Genomic DNA, 27,956 nt, shown 5'->3' on the forward strand with positions numbered 1-27,956 from the left:
TAAATTAATTGTTCAAAAATATATAACTAATAAACAATGATACAGAATTTAAAAAGATAATATTGTTCTAGTGTTCCATGTCTTCACTCCATACTATGCTGCCTCCCGGGTTGTAATTTAATTCCTATTAGATTTTTGTCTTTCCTGAGCATATGTTTTTTTGAAATTAAATTTGATGATATATTAAAACCATTTTTTTTCCTGAGGGGACCAGAGTCATAGAGTGGGAATAAATGTAATTCTTTGTGAAAATATACTCTTCAATATTAGACATAGCCATTCTTACTTAGCTCATTAATTCTTGGAGCATTCCTCCTACTCCAGTACAACTAATCATTAAATCAGCTTTGAGGGAATCCAAGGAAAAGAATTAAAAAACACTTCTTAAAAATATTTCAAAGGATTTTTCTGGAGGAAAATAATGTGACTAATCTTAAATTGAATTATATAGTGGACAAATTTTCAAATCTAATGAAAACAGTACATTAAAACACTTTATCCCTGCCATTCACTCCCACTATAACATATACATTACTTGTTTAAAAAAACACATTTTATTTATTTATTTTAATGTGGTGCTTAAAACCAATGCCTTACATATGCTAGGGGAGTGCTCTACCATTGATCCACAACCCCAGCTTCTGCATTACTTGTTAGATATCTGCCCCTTAAAGGTTTTATGAATAATTTTTTAAATATATATTTTTAGTTGTAGATGGACACAATACCTTCATTTTGTTTATTTATTTTCATGTGGTGCTGAGGATTGAACCTAGTGCCTCATACATGCTAGGTAAGTGCTCCACCACTGAGCCACTACCCCAGCCCCATGAATATTTTTAACGGTAGAGAACCATTAAAGCATTTTTCAGAAGAAAAAAAAGTAGAATTAATAAAAAAGATAAGTGAATGTTATGAAATTCACACTATGTTTTAGACATTTTAGAAAAGGGACTGGCAGCGTGAAAATACGTGGGTGGCTTTATTGCAGAAATAACAAATTATTGATTGGCTGCTCAACAAAAAGGTACTGTCACTCACCATATCATCTCAGCAAAGAGAAATGCCACAAAATACTATTTAAACTGATATTGAATAGTATAAAGATGCTGATGTAAACATCAGATGAATCAGTTCCACACCAGTTGAGCCAGGTCAAATGAGGAATTTGCAGCTGATGTTTTGGTGGTTCATGATGTTAACTGAGCAATTTGCAAAAATGTGTTCCCTTTCTCACACACAGCCAGGTAGATTTCCAGCAAGAGTATTGAAAGTGCCAAGTCTTTTGGTCAGAACAGAGCTGCCATCATGCACGAGATTTTACTTAAAGGTGTTTACGGATAGCAAAACTTACACTTCCATGAATTGAATTTTTTTTCTGAAAAAAAAGAAAAAAGTACTTATCTTAACAATCTAGAGAAAATGTTGTCAGGAAGTTGTGGAAAAATGTTTTAATTAGCTTTTATAATCAGCTATGTTTGTGGGGTTACTATGATAAAATTATAAATATAAATTATGTATTTTTCTAATTTTAAATATAATTTGAAACTTTTCCTACCGAAATCTTTTGTTATCTTTGCACTCATCAGTAGTGATCTTGACATGATTCTTTTTTTAAAAAAATATATATAATTCAATTAATTTTTCTCTTCACTTGAATTGTTGCCTGGATTCCTAGGGAGCTCAACTAGCATAGAGATGCTCAGTATCCTAATAAAAGATAATCTTGAAAGATATTAGTATTGTCTACTTACAAATAGTATACAGATTTCTGGATGTAGAATTATACTCTATAAGGAGATAGCAGTCTGATTTCTTTTTTAACATAAAAAATAAGATCATATACCCTTTTTATCACCAGAAAATGACTTTTTTCTATCGATCTTATATAATCTAACTTCAACCACATTCCTTATAGAAGTACAGAGCTAGATGAGTGAATGTGCTTATATAGACTACAACATGACTTTCAGGTATGCTAGTCTTTAATCTCCTGAGAAAGCATCTAGAAAATCATTAAGACATTGCTATTGTCTTACAAGTTATAATCATGACTGACAATATCATTCTTTGTCATTTAATATAAATAATATTACAAGCATTTTTAATAATAAATTGGTAGCTACATAAGCATTATGATAAACTATAAAATGACAAATCTGGCTGAATTTGGGTTTTAGAACAATTCTGAATATATCGAAGATTAGATTTCTTTCCTATTTTCAAGACTTTATATTGACTCCAATTCTAGTTTGGGATAGTTACAGAAATATGTTTTAAGAAAAGAATATTATACTCTGAGAAATATACTAATACATAAAAAGTTATAGAAAATACTTATATTTATTCATTTGTGAACAAATTTTGTATATGAACATAGTCTTTGTCATCAGTTCTGAATGATCAAATTAAATCAGCAGCATTAGCTGAAGTTGTTAATCATAATAATGAAGGTTCTCAGAGAAAGTTAAAAAATCATCTATCATAGTCAATAAGGACCACGTGTTAGGGTTCTCTCTGACTAAATGAAATAACAAAGCTTGTACCATGTGTGGAGATGGCGAGGATGGGTAGACTCTCATGGAAACAGTTTCTTATATCCTGACAGCCTCCTACTATCAATAAAACCTTAAAGTTGCTCCTCTTCCAAAGCACCTCTTCCAACAGTCCACCTTCTACCAGCCCAGATCCCTTTTCATAACTTTTTCATCCCTTATCTTATAAACCTTGGAGGGGGCGGGATTTTATCATCATGAAGTCAACCAGTAATCAGGAAGAGATACACATCCACTCCCTCTACCTCCCTTCCTACTTTTACTGCTCAGGCAAATAAAGGTGTGCAGGACACACACACAGTATACTTGAAGCACCCTTCAGTATTGCTGTTGTCACAGATCCTCCTCCAGCAAACAGCATGGCACTCTTGCTCTAGAGAAAAACTTAGAAAATGAACCTCTACCAATCATCTTCCACAATTTGCTTCTGTGATATGATCTAGAAGGTAACTTTGAACTTAAGCAAACTGGATGCAGAGCCTAGACTTTATGAAGACCAATTATTTAGATAGTAACTTGAGATCTCTGAGTTTCATTTTTGTCATATTACGATTCTTTCCTTATAGAATGATCACAATAAATTTTTATAGAAATGACCAATGAATGAGTGAATAAATCAATATATGGTATAAAATCTCACTTCCAAATTAATACATTTTTAATATTTTAACATAAAAATGCCCCTGGGACATAGCTGACTTGATGAGTACATTGAAAGCTTGTTGGATTTGCTGTACTAAGATTAGACAGAAGAAGATTTCTTGAAGCAATCATGCTAGTCTCTGGGGTAAGGTTTCACAAGAAACTGTTTCCTTTTTCTGTGATTACTCCTACCTGTGTATTGCATGAAAACTGTGAAAAGGAATGAGAAAATTAGTATTTATATGTATTATATTATATGTATATCACTTGTAATATACATACAAATCTGTGGTGGCATATGACCTACTTGGCTCCCTTAAACTTCAGTTTCTCCTTATTAAATGAATAATACCTAAATCACAGTGCTGTTTGATTAACAGTATAATGACTGTGATAGAAGCAATATATTGTTGAGCACATAAATACATGCTTAGCAGAATATGAATTTACATAAATGCAAAAGTCACTTACCATATATAATAAACAATATTAAAATTTAAGATATTCCACATATAGTAGTTCTTCCTTATTCATGACTTCACTTTTCCAGGTTTCAGTTACCAGAGGTCAACCATCATCCAAACAATTTTAATGTAAAAGAAATAAACCTAAGTTTTAAATTGTGTGCTTTCCTGAGAAAGGAATGAAATCTCACATAGTCTGACTTCCTCTCATGTGCAACATGAATCATCCTTTTGTCTGGTGTAGCCACTCTGTATATGCTACCTGTTTGTTAGTTACTTAGTAGCGTCTCAGTTATTGGCCTGTTGCTGCATCTCAGTGTTTGTGTTTGAGTAACCTTTATTTTACTTGATAAAGTTTCCCAAATGCAAGACTATAGTGATGCTGGCAATTCAGATATACCAAAGAGAAGCAGAAAAAAATGTTTCCTTTAAGAATTACCTCACATCACAAGAAGAATGGTGAGTATAGTATAATAAATATTTTGAGAGGGGAGATACCACATTTACATAACTTTTATGACAGTATATTATTATGATCATTCTTTTTTATTATTGATGATGGTTGTTTATCTCTTACAGTGCCTGATTTATTAACTAAAATTTGTCATAGGTATGAATCTATAAGAAAAAGCATACACTGCTGATTTATTAACTAAAATTTGTCATAGGTATGAATCTATAAGAAAAAGCATAGTATTTATAGGATTGGATTCTATGAGTGTTTTCAGGGATCCACTAAGAGTCTTAAAACAAACTTCCTGTGAATAAGGAGGAGCACTGTGTAAGTAACAATGCCTAAGGTTTAATTAGTCACCTATCAAAATCTCTTTTAACATATCATACTAACTATAATGTAAATTTCATCTTTTGAAAATATTAATGTTCTTCCATCAATTTTTAAATGCTTCTCTTGAGAGATTTCTAGTCTTGTTTTTTTAATTTTTCAGGCAATGATAAAATGAATTCTTTAGAATCTTTCGTTTCATTAAAAAAATTTATTAGCTTTTCTAACAATATGCATAATCTTAAACTTGTTTATTTAAAATTATATGTTTAATACATCAAATGAATAGTAAAATGTCAAAAAATAAGAAAATACCTAGCTTACTGAATTGATAGTTCTATGATGATTGTCTGAGTACTGAGGTAAGTCATAGGTATAGTCATAAAGGTTTTTGATAAATGTCCTGAGGGTAATGAGTAAATTAAACTTTTATGAGAATTCCAATGATGTTGAAAATAATAACAAAACTATGATCAACCCTGACAATCTCAAGGCATGCTTGAAGAACTATAATGGCATTTTAAGTCAAGAATAAGGTTTTTGTTTTGTTGAATGGATTGTCTGAGGTCAGAACTAAATTGCTCTGAGCAATTGAGGGGATATTATACTCCAAGTGGGAGAGAAAAAGAGATCTAGAATCAAGAGGAATGTAAGCCTAAAGGTTTTGAAGAGAGAACAGAGATGTGTGGGTACAACTGAAGATATTTAGAGTCTTTTCTGAGGTGTTAAGATAAGAAACCGGGGGGGGGGGGGGGGGGTAGATCCAACATGGCGGCCGGCAAGGAAGCAGCACTTTCAGTATCTCCACATTAACCGGATCAGAAACACCCATTAAAACAGCTACATTCTACCTACTGAGGAACTTCTAGCAAAATTCCGCTGAAAGGAGACCTGCCAGGAAGTAGTAAGTTATATTAGAGGTGACAGTTGGCCCCAGACAAGTGAATCTTGGCCGGCCACGCGGGCGCAGAGGTCCAATCTCGCAGCCACCGCCCAACCGGCTCTGCAAGCGGCCCCCGGCGGCCCGGGGCAGCGAGAAGGGTCCCCGCCTGGCCCGACAGACGGCTCCCGCCATCCTGGCTCTCCTGGCGGCCCCGCTCGCTCGGTGATCGGCCACCCCGCCCGCCCGGCTCTTAGCCACGAGGAGGCCACTGCCTACCGGGTTCTACAAGCGGCCCCCGGCGGCCGGCGCGGCGAGAAGGGTCCCCGCCTGGCCTGGCAAAAGGCCTGTGCCCTCCTGGCTCTGCTAACGGCCCCGCCCACCCGGCAAACGGCCCCCCCGCACCCGCCCTCCCTGCTCTGTTGGCGGCCCCGCCCCCGGCCAGCGCAGGCTCGGCTCTGCAGGCGGCCCCGGCTGCCCGCGCAGCGAGAAGGGTCCCCGCCTGGCCCGGCAGACGGCTCCCGCCATCCTGGCTCCTGGCGGCCCCGCTCGCTCGGTGATCGGCCACCCTGCCCGCCCGGCTCTTAGCCACGAGGAGGCCACTGCCTACCGGGTTCTACAAGCGGCCCTCGGCGGCCAGCGTGGCGAAAAGGGTCCCCGCCTGGCCTGGCAAAAGGCCTGCGCCCTCCTGGCTCTGCTAACGGCTCCGCCCACCCGGCAAACGGCCCCCCCCCCCGCCCTCCCAGCTCTGCGGGCGGCCCCCGGCGGCCCGTGCAGCGAGAAGGATCCCCGCCTGGCCCGGCAGACGGCCTGTGCCCTCCCAGCTCTGCTAACGGCCCCGCCCCCACTGCGAACGGCCCCGCCCACCCGGCAAACGGCTCCCTCCCCTGAGACGACGTGAAGGAAATCTAACCAAGCCTTTATGAAATAGCGAACTGGGAACTAAAACCAGAGATTGGGTCAGACCAGAGACAAGCCAGTTCCACCCCTCCCTTCGGACACTCCAGCAAGGAGGCAGGGGCCCGCCATTGCAGAGAGGGGAAGTCACCAAAGTTTGGCCAAAGAGATTCCTTCCCAGCGGAATCTACTTTAGCAGGTGTGTGACTCCCACCCGCATCAGATACAAACAACCGGGAAACTTCAAAATCTCTCCGTGGGCGTGACTGTAAGGGCCAAAGGACTCTCGACCCCCAACTCCCAATACTGCCAGTGACGTGGGTGTGACTGTAGGGCGGAGGGAAGCAGAGAAGACTCCCCACCCACAACTCCCCCAACCGCCAACTGAGAGGGCATGACAGTAGGGGCAGAGGGAAACAGAGGACACTCCAGACCCCCAACTCCTCCTACTGCCAGCGGAGTGGTCGTGATTGTAGGGGCTGAGGGAAGCAGATGGGATCCTCGACCCCCAACTCCCATTACCACCAGTGGCGACACCAATAGTCTTAGCCGCCAGACTCCGAAGGTGTGTCCACCAAAGGGGTCAGGAAAAATTAAACTATTGACTCCCAGAACACAGCTCCACAGCACTGGGGCTTAGATGAATGACAGAGAGAGTGCTCAGTCATTAGGGAAATAGAGCACCCAGAGGGGCTGAAAGTGTAACCAAATCCTTGGAGAACCTCCTCCGGTGCACAGGACCTGGCTGGCTGGCAGGAGGAAGGGGAGGAGGGGCTGTAGAAGTGAAACGGCTCTGGACCAACAGGATTGAGAGACTCCCAGGAGCCGCCTTACAGGGATTGCTGTTGACACATTGAGGGCAAATCTCAGCCCGGAGGGCACAGCTTTGCCTACGGGAAGAGAAGAAAATGGATCTCTAAGACCTAATTTTATTTCTTATTTTATTTTATCTTTTCTATCCCTTTTTCCCTCTTTCTCTCCCCTTCCAAGTTTTATTGTTCTTTCCATTCTCCTCTATGCTATCTAACTCCCCCTCCTTCTTACTTTTCAAGAGCACCTTCCTTTCCCTCCCCCCAACTTTCATCCCAAGCATTACGTCCTCCATTTCGTGTAACTGTCTAAATGCAAACAGGTGAATGTTTCGAGGCCGTCTATAGTGCTCCTAAATACCTAGCTACTACCAACACCCTGATCCAATTGACGGTTAGCATCCCCCTTCAGTAGAGCAATCTTCTAAAGTAGCCAAGACATACTAACCCGTATACCTTCATAGCACCCAACATAAAGTCCTAAGAACAAAAAACAAATCACTATATGCATACAAAATCCGGAAGCCCTTTATAAATTGAATGAATCAGCTCTAAAGTACAATAAAGCCCAACATTTATAGGCATAATCTCCCACCACAAAGGAGAAACAACAGATATAAACAAAGCCAAAACAAATGTATAGGAGAAAGCAGTTACAAAGCAGTCAAATAGAGCTGGAAAGTAACATGAACGACATGAAAAAACCAGGGAAAAAAGGAGTACAGATAATGCAGGACAACTTAAATCTACAGGAGGACCTAGAAGCATCAGAAACATGGACAGGGAAAGAAATCAAGGCATACCTAACTCAGATGGAACGGAATTTTAGAGAAGACATGAGACAGCAAATCCAAGAATTGAAAGTATATTTTGAAAACCAACTAAACAAACAAATTCAAACTGCAAAGAATGAGCTCTACCAGGAGATAGAGATCTTAAAAAAAAACCAAACAGTGATTTTAGAAATGCAAGAAACCATAAACTAGATTAAAAATGCTAACGAGAATATTACAAATAGACTAGATCAAGCAGAAGTCAGAACATCAGATAATGAAGACAAAGTTTATCAACTTGAAAAGAATATAGTCAATACTGAAAAGATGCTTAAATCTCAAGAGCAGTCTATCCAAGAGACATGGGATTTCATCAAAAAACCAAATTTGAGAGTCATTGGGATAGAAGAAGGCACAGAGATTCAAGCCAAAGGAATGGACAACCTATTGAATGAAATAATCCTAGAAAACTTCCCAGAGATGAAAGATGGAATGGATTGCCAAATCCTGGAAGCCTACAGGACCCCAAACATCCAAAACTGTAATAGGCCAACTCCAAGACATATAATTATGAAGATAGCCAACATACAGAACAAGGAGAGAATATTAAAAGCTACAAGGGAAAGGAGGCAGATTACATTCAGGGGTAAACCAATTAGGTTAACGGCTGATTTTTCATCACAGACTTTGAAATCGAGAAGATCCTGGAACAATGTATTTCAAACGCTGAAAAATAATAGATTCCAACCAAGAATACTGTATCCAGCAAAATTAAGCTTCAGATTTGACAATGAAATTAAAATCTTTCACGATAAACAAAAGCTAAAAGATTTCGCAGCCAGAAAACCAGCACTGCAAAGCATTTTGGGCAAAATTCTACAAGAAGAAGAATGGAGAAACAGTGCCCAAAACCAACAGCGGGAGGTAACTCAGTAAAGGGGGAGGAAAACAACCAAAAAGTAAAAACTAGCCAAACTAAAATAAATAAATAAATAAACATGACTGGAAGTACAAATCATATTTCAATTGTAACCTTAAATGTTAATGGACTAAACTCACCAATCAAGAGACACAGGCTGGTAACCTGGATCAAAAAAACAAATCCAACAATATGCTGCCTTCAGGAGACTCATATGATAGGAAAAGACATACACAGGCTGAAGGTGAAAGGTTGGGAAAAATCATACCACTCACATGGCCCTCGGAAGCAAGCAGGAGTGGCCATACTCATATCGAATAAAATCAACTTCAAACCTAAGTTAATCAAAAGGGATAAAGAAGGACACTATATCCTGTTAAAAGGAACTATTCACCAACAAGACATAACAATTATCAATTTATATGCACCAAATAATGGTGCAGCAACGTTCATAAAACAAACTCTCCTCAAGTTCAAAAGTCAAATTGACCACAACACAATAATTATGGGTGACTTCAACACACCGCTCTCGCCATTAGACAGATCCTCCAGACAAAAGCTGAATAAAGAAACTATAGAACTCAATGACACAATCAATAACCTAGACTTAACCGACATATATAGAATATATCAACCATCATCAAGTGGATACACGTTCTTCTCAGCAGCACATGGATCGTACTCAAAGATAGATCATATATTATGCCATAGGGCAACTCTTAGTAAATATAAAGGAGTGGAGATAATACCATGCACCATATCTGATCATAATGCAATGAAACTGGAAATCAATGAAAAAAGAAGGAAGGAAAAATCCTGCATCACATGGAAAATAAACAATATGTTACTGAATGATCAATGGGTTACAGAAGACATAAAGGAGGAAATCAAAAAATTCTTAGAGATAAACGACAATTCAGACACAACATACCGGAATCTATGGGACACAATGAAAGCATTTTTAAGAGGGAAATTCATTTCCTGGAGTTCATTCCTCAAAAAAAGAAAAAACCAACAAATAAACGAACTCACACTACATCTCAAAACCCTAGAAAAGGAAGAGCAAAACAACAGCAAATATAGCAGAAGACAAGAAATAATTAAAATCAGAGCGGAAATCAACGAAATTGAAACAAAAAAAACCATTGAAAAAATTGATAAAACTAAAAGTTGGTTCTTTGAAAAAATAAATAAGATCGACAGACCCTTAGCCATGCTAACGAAGAGAAGAAGAGAGAAAACTCAAATCACTAACATACGGGATGAAAAAGGCAATATCACAACAGACACTACAGAAATACAGAAGATAATTAGAAAGTATTTTGAAACCCTATATTCTAATAAAATAGAAGACAGTGAAGACATCGATAAATTTCTTAAGTCATATGAGATGCCCAGATTGAGTCAGGAAGACACACACAATTTAAACAGACCAATAACAAAGGAAGAAATAGAAGAAGCCATCAAAAGACTACCAACCAAAAAAAGCCCTGGACCAGATGGGTATACAGCGGAGTTTTACAAAACCTTCAAAGAAGAATTAATACCAATACTTTTCAAGCTATTTCAAGAAATAGAAAAAGAAGGAGCTCTTCCAAATTCATTCTATGAGGCCAACATCACCCTGATCCCGAAACCAGACAAAGACACTTCAAAGAAAGAAAACTACAGACCAATATCTCTAATGAACATAGATGCAAAAATCCTCAATAAAATCCTGGCGAATCGAATACAAAAGCATATCAAAAAAATTGTGCACCATGATCAAGTAGGATTCATCCCTGGGATGCAAGGTTGGTTCAATATACGGAAATCAATAAATATTATTCACCACATCAATAGACTTAAAGATAAGAACCATATGATCGTCTCGATAGATGCAGAAAAAGTATTCGACAAAGTACAGCATCCTTTTATGTTCAAAACACTAGAAAAACTGGGGATAACAGGAACTTACCTCAACATTGTAAAAGCTATACATGCTAAGCCTCAGGCTAGCATCATTCTAAATGGAGAAAAACTGAAGGCATTCCCGCTAAAATCTGGAACAAGACCGGGATGCCCTCTCTCACCACTTCTATTTAATTTAGTCCTTGAAATACTAGCCAGAGCAATTAGACAGACAAAAGAAATTAAAGGCATAAAAATAGGAAAAGAAGAACTTAAAATATCACTATTTGCGGACGATATGATCCTATACTTAGAAGACCCAAAAGGGTCTACAAAGAAACTACTAGAACTGATAAATGAATTCAGCAAAGTGGCAGGATATAAAATCAACACGCATAAATCAAAGGCATTCCTGTATATCAGTAACAAAACTTCTGAAATGGAAATGAGGAAAACCACCCCATTCACAATATCCTCAAAAAAAATAAAATACTTGGGAATCAACCTAACAAAAGAGGTGAAAGATTTATACAATGAAAACTACAGAACCCTAAAGAGAGAGATAGAAGAAGATCTTAGAAGATGGAAAAATGTACCCTGTTCATGGATAGGCAGAACCAACATCATCAAAATGGCGATATTACCCAAAGTTCTCTACAGGTTCAACGCAATGCCAATCAAAATCCCAACGGCATTTCTGGTAGAAATAGATAAAGCTATCATGAAATTCATATGGAAAAATAAAAGACCCAGAATAGCAAAAGCAATTCTAAGCAGGAAGTGTGAATCGGGAGGTATAGCGATACCAGATTTCAAACTGTACTACAGAGCAATAGTAACAAAAACAGCATGGTACTGGTACCAAAACAGGCAGGTGGATCAATGGTACAGAATAGAGGACACAGAGACCAATCCACAAAATTACAACTTTCTTATATTTGATAAAGGCGCTAAAAGCATGCAATGGAGAAAGGATAGCATCTTCAACAAATGGTGCTGGGAAAACTGGAAATCCATATGCAACAAAATGAAGCTGAACCCCTTTCTCTCGCCATGCACAAAAGTAAATTCAAAATGGATCAAGGACCTAGATATTAAATCAGAGACTCTGCACCTGATAGAAGAAAAAGTTGGCTTCAATCTACACATTGTGGGATCGGGCTCCAAATTCCTTAATAGGACACCCATAGCACAAAAGTTAATAACTAGAATCAACAAATGGGACTTACTCAAACTAAAAAGTTTTTTCTCAGCAAGAGAAACAATAAGAGAGGTAAATAGGGAACCTACATCCTGGGAACAAATCTTTACTCCTCACACTTCAGATAGAGCCCTAATATCCAGAATATACAAAGAACTCAAAAAATTAAACAACAAGATAACAAACAACCCTATCAACAAATGGGCGAAGGACCTGAACAGACACTTCTCAGAGGAGGACATACAATCTATCAATAAGTACATGAAAAAATGCTCACCATCTCTAGCAGTCAGAGAAATGCAAATCAAAACCACCCTAAGATACCATCTCACTCCAGTAAGATTGGCAGCCATTATGAAGTCAAGCAACAATAAGTGCTGGCGAGGATGTGGGGAAAAGGGTACACTTGTACATTGCTGGTGGAACTGCAAACTGGTGCGGCCAATATGGAAAGCAGTATGGAGATTCCTAGGAAAGCTGGGAATGGAACCACCATTTGACCCAGCTATCGCCCTTCTCGGTCTATTCCCTGAGGACCTTAAAAGAGCATACTATAGGGATACTGCTACATCAATGATCATGGCAGCACAATTCACAATAGCTAGACTTTGGAATCAACCCAGATGCCCTTCAATAGATGAATGGATTAAAAAACTGTGGCATTTATACACAATGGAGTATTACGCAGCACTAAAAAATGACAAAATCATGGATTTTGCAGGGAAATGGATGGCATTAGAGCAGATTATGCTAAGTGAAACTAGCCAATCCTTAAAAAACAAATGCCAAATGTCTTCTTTGATATAAAGAGAGCAACTAAGATCAGAACAGGGAAGAAGAGCATGAGGAAAAGATTAACATTAAACAGAGACGAGTGGGGGGAGAGAAAGGGAGAGAGAAGGGAAACTATGGAAGTGGAAGGAGACCCTCATTGTTACACAAAATTACATATAAGAGTTTGTGAGGGGAAAGGGGAAAAAAAAAACAAGGGAGAGAATTAAAACAACAGCAGATGGGGTAGAGAGGGAAGATGACAGGGAAGGGGAGGGGGGATAGTAGGGGATAGGAAAGGTAGCAGAATACAACAGTCACTAATATGGTATTATGTAAAAATGTGGATGTGTAACCGATGTGATTCTGCAACTTGTATTTGGGGTAAAAAATGGGAGTTCATAACCCACTTGAATCAAATGTATGGAAGATGATATGTCATGATCTGTGTAATGTTTTGAACAACCAATAAAAAAAAAGAATTGTAATGCAAAAAAATAAAGTGAAGAAAGGAACAAAATTACCGTAAGACATGGAAATTAGGTAATTATTTCAATTCTGTTATAAAGAATTTAAGCCATAGTAAATCATCAACATTTGAAAATATTGTATCTTTTAATAAATTACAACAACTACCATCATTCAAATGCATAAACTTATTGAACTTCAAACCACTGGGTTATATTCTTGGAAAATTAGAATTATACACAGGCCTCAATATATCATAACAAACACAAAAGAAATAGAAATGGTCCTTGCAACTAAAAAAACTTTAAATAGACACTTTAAAAATACTTCTTAACAGAGCTGTGACTTTTGACAGTAGTAGTACATATTCAAGAATGTTACAGTATTTTGGGGGGAAATGAATGGGTTCATTATATTGATTTTGGGGATGGCTTCACAAGTGTATACATACAATTTTAGACTTTAAATATATATTCTTTGTTGCATGTCAAACAAAAAAAAAAAGATAAGAAACCAACAAATGTACTTGGAACTGGTTAATTATTGAGGATATATAACAAAGTCTTGAACCTGGCTTCTCTATGGGCAGTGTGAAGTAACCCTGTCAAACTTTGGTTACATTGAACTCCAGCTACATGAGGGGCACATCAATGAGACAACTACCTCAGAACTGTTCCTACCCACTACCTCTACCCACCCCCCATCACCTGTTAAACAGTACAGCATCTGATCCCACTCTTTTCCTCCCACCCTCTACCCTATCTACACCCCAAATTTCCTTGGTCACTTCTCTTACCTAATGGTTTTCTGAGGTCACAAAACTCCTGTGAACTCTTGCAGTCATTACTCATATTGAAAAGTAAAATTAAAGCAACTGACCAAGTTTTGGGTATTAGAAAACACAAAGCAAGTGCAGATATCAAATGAGAAGAGGAAGTTCTGTACAATGTCCCCTGTATTTAGTTTTCTCTTTCGCCATTTATCAGTGGAATTTCCATTTTTTAGCTAACAAAGAAAGCTGTACAAAGATTGTGAGTGATATCATTTCATTTTGATGGACTCACCATTAAAATCAGACTTCCAGAGAGTACAGTCAACTCTCCTCTAATCAATAGTTACTGAACTCTTACCTGGGCATGAGCAGGAATTGCCAGAGATCCAAGATGAACAGACCCTGAACTCTGCTCTCAAAAATATAGACAGGCATGTGTTTTGTACTAGAACATAGGAAGCCTCTGTGACTATTTTGGTGATGACTTCATTAGTGGCTATCAACCTATGCCAGGATCCCTACTTCCCACCATTTGCAACACTCTCATCATGATATCTCAGATGACACTGTTTCTCCCTGGGTGGAGATGTAGTGCAAACCTTCAAAGGGGAATGTCGGAACCTCGAGAAAGCCCATGTCATAGGAAATGTGTCCTGATCTCTTCACCCCTACTACTACTAATCCCAGTACAGAAAGAAATGCATTCCATTTCATTCAGGATTGACCTCAAGGGTATGGGACTTCTGGGGCATAACTTATTTTCTCAAATACACATTCTCCTTGGGAAGGGGGACAGAATGCCAATCTGAGACTGATTCCCGGCCTTTGTTCTGATCAAGGTGGCTTCAGTAGACCTGGTTCAATTTGGAATCTGTGTGTCTAAGATGGAACAAACTTCCAGGTGGCTTATGAAAGTCATTGTTTTGTGGTGAAGGAGAACTACCATTAGTACTTGCCATTCAAGCACAGCTTTAATGAGGAGTGCTTCTCTAACAGTTCCCCAAAGGAACCTCATTGGCTCCACCTCAGCTCCAGACCCAGACATTGCACCTGGCACAAGATCAAATGCCACTGATGGAAATGAGCTACATCTGTAGGGCTCTTTAATGTTCAAGTATATGATTTTCCTTGTTTACAAGAGGCACGTATCATCTCACTGGTCTCCAGTACAGGCACACGTGATCTTTTCTTCCATCACTCCCTTAGAAGCCTTGTTTACAAAGTTGATTCATAGGTCTTACGCACAGCTGGAGACAGTCACAGATTTATGACACTGGGGGCTGTCTCGAGGAGTGAGCTTTGATCAGGCAGACACTGTTATATCAATGACCACATATGTTGAGGCTAAGAAAGGCTGTGTGATACAAGAAAGGAAGAGCAACTCCTCCCACTATTTCTCCCACCCTCTTCTGGAAGAATCACCATGAACCCTCTTAAAATCTCCTGTTGGAGATGAGGGTGGAGGATTGGCAAAGACAAAACGTGCTAAGGAGCTGAACCCATCATAAGGTCTAAATGATAAAATTTAACCATAAATGAACATGAGGAAATGAAGGAAAGCACTTGTTTTTCAAATACAACATACTTAGATGTGTCCAGTTCCTTAATAGAAGGCTTACTGAATGCAAATTACTATTTAAAATGATTTTTTATATTATTGATGACCCAGAAGCTTCATGCCTTGGAGTCTAAGGATGTGCAACCTTTCACTGTATGTTTTTGAGACATCTATGAACTATAGTTCCAGAGCTAACGTGATGATGACCAAGCACCTGTGAGTTTCTTCAGAACCTTGATGTTTAACTGATTCTCTGCAGCTCTAAGCATCATGCAAACTGTTCGTTTTCATCTTGGTATAATTGTAATAAAGTTATAATAAACAGTGTATCTTACACACACTGAAAATGATAATAGGAAATTAAAATGATAAAATCTGATTGATACACATCAACTTCAAAACTGACTATTTTAGAAGCTGTATTTTTATAGCTGATCACATTTTTTTCATTTTTATTATGAAAGAGTCTATTCATGCAAATGAGTTTCTATGTGCATATGAAGGATATATCTTATATATAATCATTATATGAACATTTATGTAGTACCCAATCTAAGAAATAAAATATTACTAATTTCTAAATAATCCATTCTACCTTCTAGAATAATTCTGAATATTTGTCCCTATAATTCTTCATTTTTTTTCATATATGTACCCTAAAACCTATATTTTCTTCTTTTGGTACTAAGGATTGAACCCAGGGGCACTAAAGACATCCCTAGTCTCTTTTATTTTTTTCATTGTGAAGCTGACCTCAAACCTGCAGTTCTCCTGCCTCAGCTTCCTGAGTTGCTGGAATTATAGGGATGTATGTATCAGTTCACCTGGTTCTAAAACCTATTGCTTGGTGTTTAGTTTTGTTTTGTTTTTTAACTTTTTATAAATGGCATCTTAAAATATTTCAGCAGATCATGTGTTTTGCTCAATGCTGTTTGTGTCATTCATTCCTATTCATGTTTATATCTCAAGTTTATTTTAATATTTTTATACTATTACATAATACAAAGTACAATATATGAATCCTTTCTTTCTTTCTTTTTTTTCTTTTTTTGCTTTGTTTTGCCTTCATGAATGATTGTGCTATAAAAATTTTGGACATGTCTTTTTATGTACAAGAGCAAAATTACCTATATAGTAAAAATATGGAAGTGGAATTACTGGGGAATACGTCATGTGCATCTTCACCTTTGCTAGAATGAGAAAGTGTTTGGTGAAATAATCATATAAATTTACATAGATAAAATGAGTAAGGAAACCAAAAAGCCTGACACCATTCTTGACTATTTCATAATCACTCTACATCCAATCTGGTAACACCTTATTTCAAAATATATCCAGAATCCAATCTCTTTTTGCTTATCACTCTTGCATGCATACAGTTTCAGGTACCATCTTTATGTATCCAAAATTCTGACACACTCTCCACCATTACTATTTGCTTTAAGCTCCCATCTTTCTCCTGGATTATGACCAATCACCTTCTTTCTGGTCTCCTAGTTTACATTTTTTGCCTCCCACACAAAAGAATATTTTCCTTTTTAAAGCCTCAGTTTTTATTTCTCAATTTTTTTCTGAAAGCCCTACAGTTGGCTTTCCCATCTCTCTTGGATGCAAACCAATGATCTGGCACCACTTTACACCTTTTATCTCATTGCCTACATCATTCCTACTTGCCCAGTTTCTCCCTACTTCACTGGCTTCTTTGTACGTCAGGCAAGCTCTACCTCCCAGATGATGTGGTGGCCACTTCCTGTGTAAAAAAATTTCTTTCCCACTACCCTAGACTTCCTCATGACTCTCATTCTAACATCCTCCGTGTATTTATTTAAATTATCACTGCTTGAAGCCTTTTCTGACCACTTGTTTAAAATTTCAATCTTGTTCCTGATTCTCTCTCATTCCTTCATGAGCATAGGAATTTTTGCCTCTTGTGTTTTTTTTTAAATTATATCTCTGATTCCTAGAATACATCAAAGAAGTACAACCAAAAAAAGCTATAATAATAATAGTCAACCCATACAGTGCTTAATTCTCTAGCTACTTCTAAAGCAGATGATATAAATAATCTTCTTTATTTCTCTCAAAATGTTGAGGGAAAGGACTTTCTGTTTTGGTGATGTGAAAGAGGTCAATTTTTTCTTCTCCATAGAAAACAAATATAAAACTGAACAGCATTAACAGGATCAACTATTCTATGACACTGGAAATCCATCGAGAGAAACACAACAATTTGAGAAGATTTATTGCTTAACATTCAAATAGCCCGGAGCTAAAACAGGTTAGAAAGCTCATCTACAAAAGCATAGGGGTGATTGTGCCACAATGTTTTGTCACCATTTTGTTGTGCCACTTCCAGGTTGCCTACCACTGACACATATCCACAGCCCACATGGGATATCCAGGGCAGAATTCCTTTTCATTTAACAAAGAAGCCAATTGTTCATGAATAATCAAATGGCAGCCAAATTCCAAATACCAAAGCTTTCATATTTTATAAAAGAAAAAGATGAAGGGAAGAAAAATCCAAACTATTAAAGGAGATGGGGCAGGGAGATGACGTAAACAACCCTACCTTGTGCAGCCAACTCTTTCCACCTCTCCTTGTTCTGCTGAATGATGTCCACCAGGTTGTTCTTGAAGCTCTTCAGGTCCACTGCTGTAAGGGAATAGTCTGGAGAATAGCTCCCGTCATTCACCAAGCCTTTCGAATTTGATCGTCTCAGCACCTCAGCAACATGTAACCCCACAATGGTTGAACTAACAGTAATAACCAAAGAAACCAAAAGATACAAAAGAGAAGAGGGTCAGTCAGGATATGGGATGAGGGAACAAAGCCTGAAAAAGTTTATGAAAACGACTATTGAAGTAGAACAGCAGATAGACAGGTCCAGTTGTGAGCATGTGGCAGCTGTTTGCCTCCCTTTCCCACTAAGAGAGCCAGGGACTCCTCTTCCTGTACTTAGAGGACTTGGATTTTTCTTGAACTGTGGACCTCAGTTCTCAATATTGAAGGAAGATGCAGTACAACATCATGACACTAGGTGGCAATACTACCTAATAATTAATCCAAGAACTCCCTGCCTAGTTTTAAGAAATAAGGATAATCATTAAATAATAAAAGGTTATTAAAAACCACAGATATGAAAATGATATAAAAGAAAAACATCATACCTGCCTGCCCCACAGTTAGAAGTTTCAGTTTTGGAGGCTTCCTCTATAAGAGGAATAACAATTTTCTCTGTTGAGTCTGTCAGAAGAGAAAATGTTGGCTCTACTATGAAATCAATGAAACCTAAAAAAGAAAAAGAAAAAGAAAAAAATTTAAAAAAGATAAATCAAAGTGTTACAACTTCCAGAATTCTAAAATCAGTAAAATGAAGAGCCTCTCTTTGGCACACTCCTGGGATAGCAAATATCAACTATAATATCAGTTTTCTTGCCCTTTGATACTATTTTAATCCAATAGCACAATCTTTAAAATAGCTTAACTGTTCTACAGAATAATCTCCCAAGCAGTATAAGTGCTACAATTTAGGCTTGCTAACTTAAGTATATTGGCTTTCCTATTTAATGTTCAGCTTTACATGTTATTGCTAACAATAGATGCAGATCAAATGAGTGGGAATATGTTTTTTTCTGTCCCAATGAGAAGGATCATTACTCTTTGGGAAAGGTCTTCATTTTGTTGTGAATTTTATTACTGACCAGAAAGAAATAATATCTGAACGCCAAAGGAATTAAATAATTGACATTTTTCCCTCGGGCTATGGGAAGGCAACCACCTTTTACATGTTTTTTTTTACTATGTCAGTCAGAGCTTTCTGCCAACTTGTTCGAATTTCAAATTGCTGTTTATTATTCCCTGGATGTAAAGTGTTAGTTCGCAGCATGTAGGCGTGCGCTGTCAAATCAGCCCAGGAACAGTAACATCTCCGGGAGACAGCACTAAACCTACTGCTTTTTAGATGTCAGTATTGAATGAAGACTTTCACATTTAAAGTACTCATCAAGATAGAAAATGACACACAGAGAAAAGGGCATTGTCCTCTGGGGACACTGACTACCCGGTATTTAAGTAGAGGAGAGGACAACATCCCTAAGATCCCAGGAAATATTTGGTGCTTGAAATCAAGGGCTTGTGTCCTTAAACCCATCTGGGAGCAATAAACTATTACCTAAATATAAAAGAATAATGGGAAGGAGGGTCTTTAAGTGAGAATGCCCTGGGAATATCCACATATGATAAAGTAATTAACATTTCAAGTAACTATATTATTTATAGCACATATTGAGGCATGTATATAACTTTAAAAATTCCTATAAATGTACATTTTAATTGACATCTTAAATCAAAGTAATGTTAATTGCCTACCCAGAGTGTGATTTTGAGTTCCATGAATGGGTTTAAATGACCAGTATAGGTAGACTGTCCAATGAGGTAATATGGTAGCAATTTATATGACAGCAATGAGCCTCAAGAACATCACTCCTTCCCAGCTTGCTAGGAAATCCTCAGACTGCACAACATTGAGGATAAGCACCTTCCTCATAATCTCTAGATAAACAGCTGTTGAACTTGGTTAGGAAGGAGGAAGGCCAGAGTAAGCAGCTTTCTGACCACCCTGCTGCTTCGGGGTACAGCTGCCAAAATACAGAGGTAAGATGGCTATTTTCATTTTCATCGATTGTGTAATTCAGTGAGAAATATGCTAGCTAAGGGAAGAACTATTACAAATATTCAAACCATGCAGCATAGCAATCCTGTTTTAATAATGGACTGGAGTTGAATTTCCCAACAAAAATACAGATGACAATGAATGAGGTTGGAAGCAATATGATTTTGCAAGTTTCTTGCAGTTGGCTTATTTAGTCATATCACAGGAACTTTTTCCCCCAAACTAATATGAGATTGCATATCAAGCATACTATGGATACTTAGCATTAACAGAATAGGAATGCTAATATTTTCATCAAATTGCCTTATACCTAAGAGATTAAATTATAGAACACAATAGTCAACAACAAATGAAAATTACAGTCCCTTCCCAAGAAGAAAGCACTTTATTTTGTATAAAAGATTATAGCTAGAATAACAATGACGTTTACCAATTCTCCTTTATTGAATTCATTTTGTAAATTATTTCAATAATTTTTATCACTGAGCATCATCTAGATCAGCCTAAAGGCAAACTTTGTCATGAATATAGAGTGAGTTTTTCCTAGAGGACTTTGAACAGAATGGTGTACGCATGTGAAAACAGAAAACACACATCCACTTTGCCCAATTACCATCCTTCAGATTACCTATTTGGGATTGGGCCACCATCGTTGAATTCCTATCACAAAGTGGAGAAAATGGAAGCCCTAGTTCCGCTTCTTTGTCTCCCTGAGGAAAGAAAAACAGAGGAGTGAAGACTTAGGTGGGGCAAACTAAGATAGTGAGCAGCCTAGGTAACACAAATGAAAAGCTGAGTCTTTCATTTCTTAATCCAGCACTACTTTTCTACTTATATATAAATATAACTACAAGATCAAGTATCTAAAACTTTTATTAGACGATTTCTTTGGGAGAAGCTTCTTCAGGGGAAAATCAGAAACATTTTAACACTTTGTCTTAGTGTTACAATCCCTTGATTATAAAGAGATTTTTGCAATTTTCAGAAGTTGGTATAAATTAATCATCTCAGCATATTATTTAGAATTTAAGTAACAATTCAACTCATGGACTTTTTTGTTCCTTTTTTATTTAATGTCAAACACACCAGCAAAACTTCAGAATCAAGGTTTTGTTATTGGACAGCTTTTTCAACTTAAATGTGTATGAACATTTGGAAATACCTTTCTGTTTACTAAGCTTTATTAAATTTCCCACAAGAAGTAATGAGGTATACCTTCAACATTCTTACATTCTTCAGACATAATTTTAATGTATTCTTCTTCGAGAAAATCAAAATCTCAGTGATTCTTTGCTATTTGCTTTTATCAAAACTAGATTAACTGCATACATGTGTGAAAGAATTAAACATTTATGTTTGGGTTTAACAACATGGGTTTTCAACTCCTAAAATCCAGGTAGCTGCTCTGTGCAAATATTTATTCTCATAAGGTTTATCACACATTGCTGTTTTCCTTTGCATTCAAGAGGATCTGTTTATGAGAGGATGCTTCCTTGTTCCTGTTCATTTCAAATATCTCACCATTTGAAGGAGTACTCTGAGATTTGGTTTCTTCCTAAAATGCTGGCACCTGTCTCGCATCAATCCACAACTTTGGAAGTAATGCCTGGCTCAGGACTCCATGGTTTCCTTTCAGCCTGTGATTTCCTCTTACATTTGTGTATCCTGATCTTTATACCATATCAGTATATATCTTTGAAGGTTTTTAAGAATGTTTTCTGTGCATTCCCTTTACACCATGACTCTGATTACTGGCAGGAAGTTTGAAATCAGAATTATTTGGGAAAATCAAAATATGGTTTGTAGCAAAGTAACTACAAAAGGGAAGATTTTACTAAGTCATGACTTAGAGAAGATGAAATAAGGGATTCTGTGATCTCTGTCAGCAACTCCCTCAATTTATGGCATCAATTTTATTTAGAATTAATATTTATACCCATCTTCTGAATACATAGAAGAGAATTATTAATGCCATTGCCCTTGGAGTCAGGAGAGGTCACTGAAGCACTGCTGTGCAAGGGGCTCTGACACTACAAACAGGTCCCAGCGTGTGCTGAACAAACTCTTACCTCTGACTTAACTTTGTCATCTTGTTCTACTCATTTTAAGATATAATGATCATAGGATCTGCCTAGTAGGATTATCTAAGATAATTTATTTGAAGCCCAAAGGTAGTGCCTAACATTTAGTGAATAGTCATTAAATTTAGCAAAGAATCATAATTCATAATAGCAACAATGTGCAGCTATGTTAATTAAAGAGGTCCATGAAGTCTAATGCATATCCTAGATTGTTTTAAAACAGGGGGGGACCCATTGTACTGAATTTAGCATGTAATGCAGAGGGATTGGCTCCCCCCCCCTTTTTCCAGCATGAAATTGACATGACAAAGAATTCAACTTTTGAAACAATAATTTGTCAGCAGTGTGAGGGGTGACCTGGGATGATTAGAGGATGGCTCTTGGTCCACCAATCTGAATGAAAATGAATCTGTTGGTGTTGCTACAGGAAACCAGAGAATCTGGATAAGGTATAGATTTGAAAACTAATACACAATTATTTTTAACATGATAATAATAAGGTATAAGAAAAACAGTTTATCGTTGAATAACAATACAATTAATACTTTATATTAAAATATAAATAATAATAATAATGTTAAATGTAAATAAGACTACTGACAGACTTCATAGGAAACTTAGTATTAAAGATATTTATTTGGCATATGTAGATCTAATTGCCTTTTATTGATTGATTAATTATATGGTTTTATTTATTAAATGCAGTTGTTTCATTTAACTGGTTTTTATTGGTCAAAATGCTACTATCTGGTATTTTAAGAATACAAATTTAATAGATTTATTTTAATACTACATGGTTCTTTGGTAGTCCCCAAATTCATGAGCTAATTTTATAGATTATTGGGTGACAACATTTACATATATGACTTAGGCATTTACAGATATATACAGGTGGACATTCTGATAGCTGGAGTGAAGATTTAGTGTCCTATTTTCTTCTAGTACCCTACAGCTAATTTAGAATATCAAATTTCCACTGCTAAAGCTCATTAAATGCTGAAGTACATTAATTATTCAATTTATTTATAAATATTTCAAAGTGTTATTTATTCTTTGGGATGAATAAAGGCCATGAATACAAAGTTAGTAGGGGGTCCTATAGCCAGACTATGAAGGAACTAGAAACCCAATAGGACAAGTGGGTACTTCCAAGGGTAAAGTGAAAAATATTTAAAGGAAAAGTTATATTCTTTGTATATATTTGATCAACTTTATAGTTTTCTTTATTCCATCCCTTGATAAAGAATATATACTTTTCATCAGGATAAAATCAGGGGGTCAAAGCAATAGGTATTAAACCAAACAACAATTTATATTTTACTTGGAGTTTATGTTTTCATTTAAGGGTAATGCCTCCATAAAGCCAAAAATACATGTTTTAATATCTTAACATGTTTCTGGTGTGCACATGGTTGCAGAAGCACTAAACTCAACTAATGAACTGGTGCACTCAGTGCTGCCCCTGGGTCCAGCACTGTGTTCTGGGCGATAAACCTGCAGGTGAGGAGGTGGCAAGGTGGCCCCATCAAACTAGGAACACTGACGTGCATAGTCTAGTGCTTATACCTGTCTCCGCAATTTCCCTGGAGATTTGTGGGGGTTTTTTCTATGAAAGGCGATGACAAAGAGCTAAATTGTTTTTATGCTTTCTTAACAGTGTAAAAGGCTCTGACAGCTGAACAAAGTGTCAAATCCAGTGAATGAAGAGCACATCCCCCCATGCATTTATCCGAAGCCAAAACAATTTCTATAGTTTTAAATAAATGAAGAAGATAATTGAGGGTGAAATACAGAAATCTTGAGAAACTTCATGCACTGCAATCTAAGTTTTAGTGATAAAAACGATATCAACAACAAATATTCAAGAAGCCCCTACCACAGGCTTTGAGAAGGGTAGAATCTGAGAGAACACTAGTTCAAGCAAATTTAATTGGTCGCTATGGGAAGATGATGCTCTAATTTCGCCCTCTTTGAAGAGCTTACCTAATTACCTTCCCTCACTCCTTCTAAAAATGGATCCTTCTAAGTTCTCAGAAAGCCACCAAAACTGTTAAAATGTTTAATGATTATAGCAACAAACATACTCACTTTCAGTAAAATTTATGATTTGGAATAACTGCATTTTTGTGAGTATTATAAATATTTATAGAACATTATAACTCCCTGTATAACTGATGTTTATAGCACTTTCATGCTTCTTGAAACTAGCATATTTGATTTTTACATTTTAAGTTATTATCCTGGCTCACAGCTACAGTTCTTTGCACTTATGCAATACTGAGGATTGTATCTATACAAGATCAGATCATTGGCCAAGAATAGACTGATTATTTTTTTATTACTAGGAAATACAATTTATTTTGAAATAACACACTACATATTCTAGCAACATTGAACAAAATTAAGGGGCTTAACTGTATATAATTTAGGGTGAATCACAATCTTGACCTTTCCTTCCAAATAATGTAATTTTCACATCATTTTTCTCCTTGACAAGGTAGCATTTATTCATAAATTATATTTTGCACTAATATAGATTTCCCCTCATGTGTCACAAAATAACTAGTTGAAGAATGGGATACTTCATTTAGTTATGTGGAACTAAGTATAAAATACAAACAAATTTCCATGGAAGTTACTATTTTTTTAATGTGTTTTTATTATGTCAATCTAGATGTGTACTCAAAAAGAGAAAAAGGATCAAAAACCATCTGCCTGTACTGGGGGTTATTCTTTGGCACCTCCCTTCGTCTTGTTGGTCTTAGTTCAAATGCACCATTATAGCCAGAGGGCAGAGGCAACTGTGTGGATCTGTTGAACACTCAGAGGGGGTGCTCTGTATTTATGAATGTCACAGGCTTGTTGTGAACATGCTTTGGCAATGAGGACCTCTTTTCCTTACTACCAGTTGCTTAATCAAGAATCAGAAATAAGTGTTTCTCAGCTCTGTAATTCTGAAAACAATCCTGATTTCCTCTAGCTAACTTCCATTGACTTTAGAGGGAAAATCTGAAGAAGTTACACCAAAGATAGGGGTAATATTGATGGGATTTATAGAGATGATGTAAATAGCTTGGTCTACGCTGACTTGTCCTTCAGAAACACACGGTTTTAAAAGTTCTTCGTGTCTACGGAAGTCCAATTTAGAAAAATGAGCTGGGTAGATCATCATGATCACGTTTAATTTTGTTCAAAATCTACTGAAGGAATTCCAAGTCTAATGCTTTATTCTGCAGAAGGAAAGAGAATAGCTTATTAGCTACTTTTTAAGTCTTGTGATTATGCTGTGAATCAAAATTCTGTTAGTTGATAGTTACCTAAAGCTGAGCTTTAAGGGATTTGGGCAAAGGATACCTAAAAGTTCAACTTTAAGTAACTATCAATAACAAGATACTTCATAATTGATGTTTTCTAGTAACTTTACTTTGGGAAAATGTAAAACTTAAAACTGAGTTAGAGAATAACAAATACTACCAATTCTTCATATCCATGTTGTGGTTTATAGTGTATGACGCTCACTTAGATGCCTTCTATCACTGTGCTTTTTACAGTCATCCTGAGTTGGAGGCAGAATGGGTTTAGGTAAGAAGATACACATAGGTAAAAAGGTGATGATCCCTCCACATCACTGCTGCAAAGAGGGAAAGCTAGAGCTTACACTTGAGCTTTTCTACAATTATCTCTCTATTTTGCATTATTGGTTTTATCATGTTTGACTAATACACACACAAAAAAAATATGTAAAATATTTTCTTTAACAAGGGGCTGGAGATATAGTTCAATGGTACTGTGCTGGCCTAGAATGCTTGAAGCTCTGGGTTCAATCTCCAGCACCATGAAAACAAAGCAAAAAGCAAGAAATATAAAATATTATAATCTGCAGCTAAGGGTTGTGATGATTTCTGGACAGACATCCTTTGATGGGTCTCAAAACTCTAGCACAGCCAGTGCCTCAGAAGACATGGTATTTAAATTCTTAGTGTATTCTGAAAGAATGAAGGAATACCATTTAAGGTTACATTATTAAAATGCTTTTTTCACTGTTCAAAATGAAAAACCCTAGTTACCTTGACTAGATACATAGCAAGAAGGTGTCTATCAATGCTGTGGATTTGACAAAGTGGTCGCTTCACAGATGGTTATGTGAGGATGAGCAAAAAGAAAATACATGCCAGAATCATTGCAGTCCTGCCCATCAGTATAGAAACACAAATTCAGCTTAATAGTGTAAGTCAAATACATTCAGAGAAATGCAAATGCCAAGGAAGTGGAACCATATCTATCTATACTCAACTCCAAAGGGCTAAAGTACATAGTATGGCTAAGAATAAGTAAGGGCACTATGAGATTTATTTGGTTGAATGCAAGAAAACTTTTTACCTGTTGGAGTTATTATCATATGGTAATGTAAGTCTCTTAGAGATAAACTGGTTTTGCTTGAAAAACATATTTGTTAACACTACAAATTCATGTTGACCTTTAACTCCACATTTTCCTATTTTGCTCCATGTATTTCTGAAGGGGATTTGAAAGTCATTCAATTTCAAAAATGCAGAAAGTGAGAAGTGATATTTCAATAAAAGATTCCAGTATCCAGCTGGATGCAGTAGCACATGCTTGTCATCCTAGCTTCTTGGAAGGCTGAGACAAGAGGATGGCAAGTTCAAGACAAGCCTAGGCAATTTAGTGAGATCCTGTATCAAAATCAAAAATAAAAAAGCCTTGGGTAACTTGGTGGTAGAGTGCCTCTGGGTTGAATCCCCAATAAAGAAGAAAAGAAGATGGGGTGGGGGGACTCCATTTTTTAACGATCAAGTCCTAAATCAGTTATGATGAATTGGTTGATTTTCATTTTGGAAGAGATAAGGCTATGTTAATAGAGATAGTTTGATGCTATAATTGTCCATATTAACATGAATGTGTTACTCTGCGTTGAGTTATGTGTTTTACCTTAAGTGTTAAGGTCATTCAGGCAAGGACTACCCATTTCTGAACATTTTGGGGATTCATGAATGCCTGTCATCGCCCACCAATGTCCTGTTAAAAACACAAGCCGCAAAAAAATCGACACCTCCTTACTCTAGTAACACCATGTGAAAAATGCAGATCACAAATAGCATCCCGAGTGTCACGGTGCTCTACCTATTCCAAGATTTCACCTTTATGTTGCGTGTGATTTAATCTCTAATAGACATCTGAGTTACAGGGTACCACGCACATAGGAGCTGAGTAGCCCTATGGAACAATTCTCTCTACCCCTAAATTCAGATGTCAATAATCACTGCTGACTGAAATCTTCGTTATTGCTATTAGTTACCCTTCTGTAACATTCAAGAACAGGGTGGTGAACTTAAAAAACATCTCAACTCAATTTCACTGAATTCATTACTCTCATTACTCTGTCAGGTATTCTTAGTTTGGCAATCAGTAAAACAAAGGATGATGCAGTCATGATATTATTGGAAATTTTTTTAGGACTTTAAAAAAATTAAGTAATTGATGAGGAACTTTTATTATGATAAACTTTTTTAAATTGAAAAAATATTCTATGTGCAAATCTGAATTGTATAATTGTATAAACACCCTGTGTAACACTCAGTCAAGATACAGAGCATTTCCATTACCCCCAGAAAGTTCCCTTATCCTCTCCCAGGGAATCCTACCCCATGTAGGTACCCACTATTCTGATTTGTATAACCATAGGTTAACTGCCATTTTTGAACTTCACATAAATGATATTAAGGTTTATTACTGTTTGTTATCATTAGTCTTTTTTATTGTTGCATGATAATCCATTGTATGGCTATACTATAATT

General features: G+C 37.0%; 1 protein-coding gene across 5 annotated transcripts in view; it reads right to left on the minus strand.

Moving 5' to 3' along the window:
- Pde1a (phosphodiesterase 1A) overlaps positions 1–27,956 on the minus strand; it is a 366,193-nt gene that overhangs the window by 24,955 nt on the left and 313,282 nt on the right. For 4 of the 5 annotated variants that reach the window (XM_058580302.1, XM_046447395.2, XM_058580301.1 and 1 more), the window contains 3 exons: positions 20,688–20,769; positions 18,555–18,675; positions 17,956–18,140 (listed from right to left, as the gene is read on the minus strand). In XM_058580302.1, the coding sequence (XP_058436285.1) occupies positions 17,956–18,140; positions 18,555–18,675; positions 20,688–20,769 (388 nt within the window). Of the gene's footprint in view, positions 1–963; positions 1,379–17,955; positions 18,141–18,554; positions 18,676–20,687; positions 20,770–27,956 lie in introns of those variants that run through there. The other variant, XM_046447396.2, reaches the window with a different exon arrangement.

This window comes from Marmota monax, unplaced genomic scaffold, assembly GCF_021218885.2.
Source record: "Marmota monax isolate L192 unplaced genomic scaffold, Marmota_monax_Labrador192_F-V1.1 WCK01_AAM20220418_F8-fsc00007, whole genome shotgun sequence".
Classification (NCBI taxonomy): Eukaryota; Metazoa; Chordata; class Mammalia; order Rodentia; family Sciuridae; genus Marmota; species Marmota monax.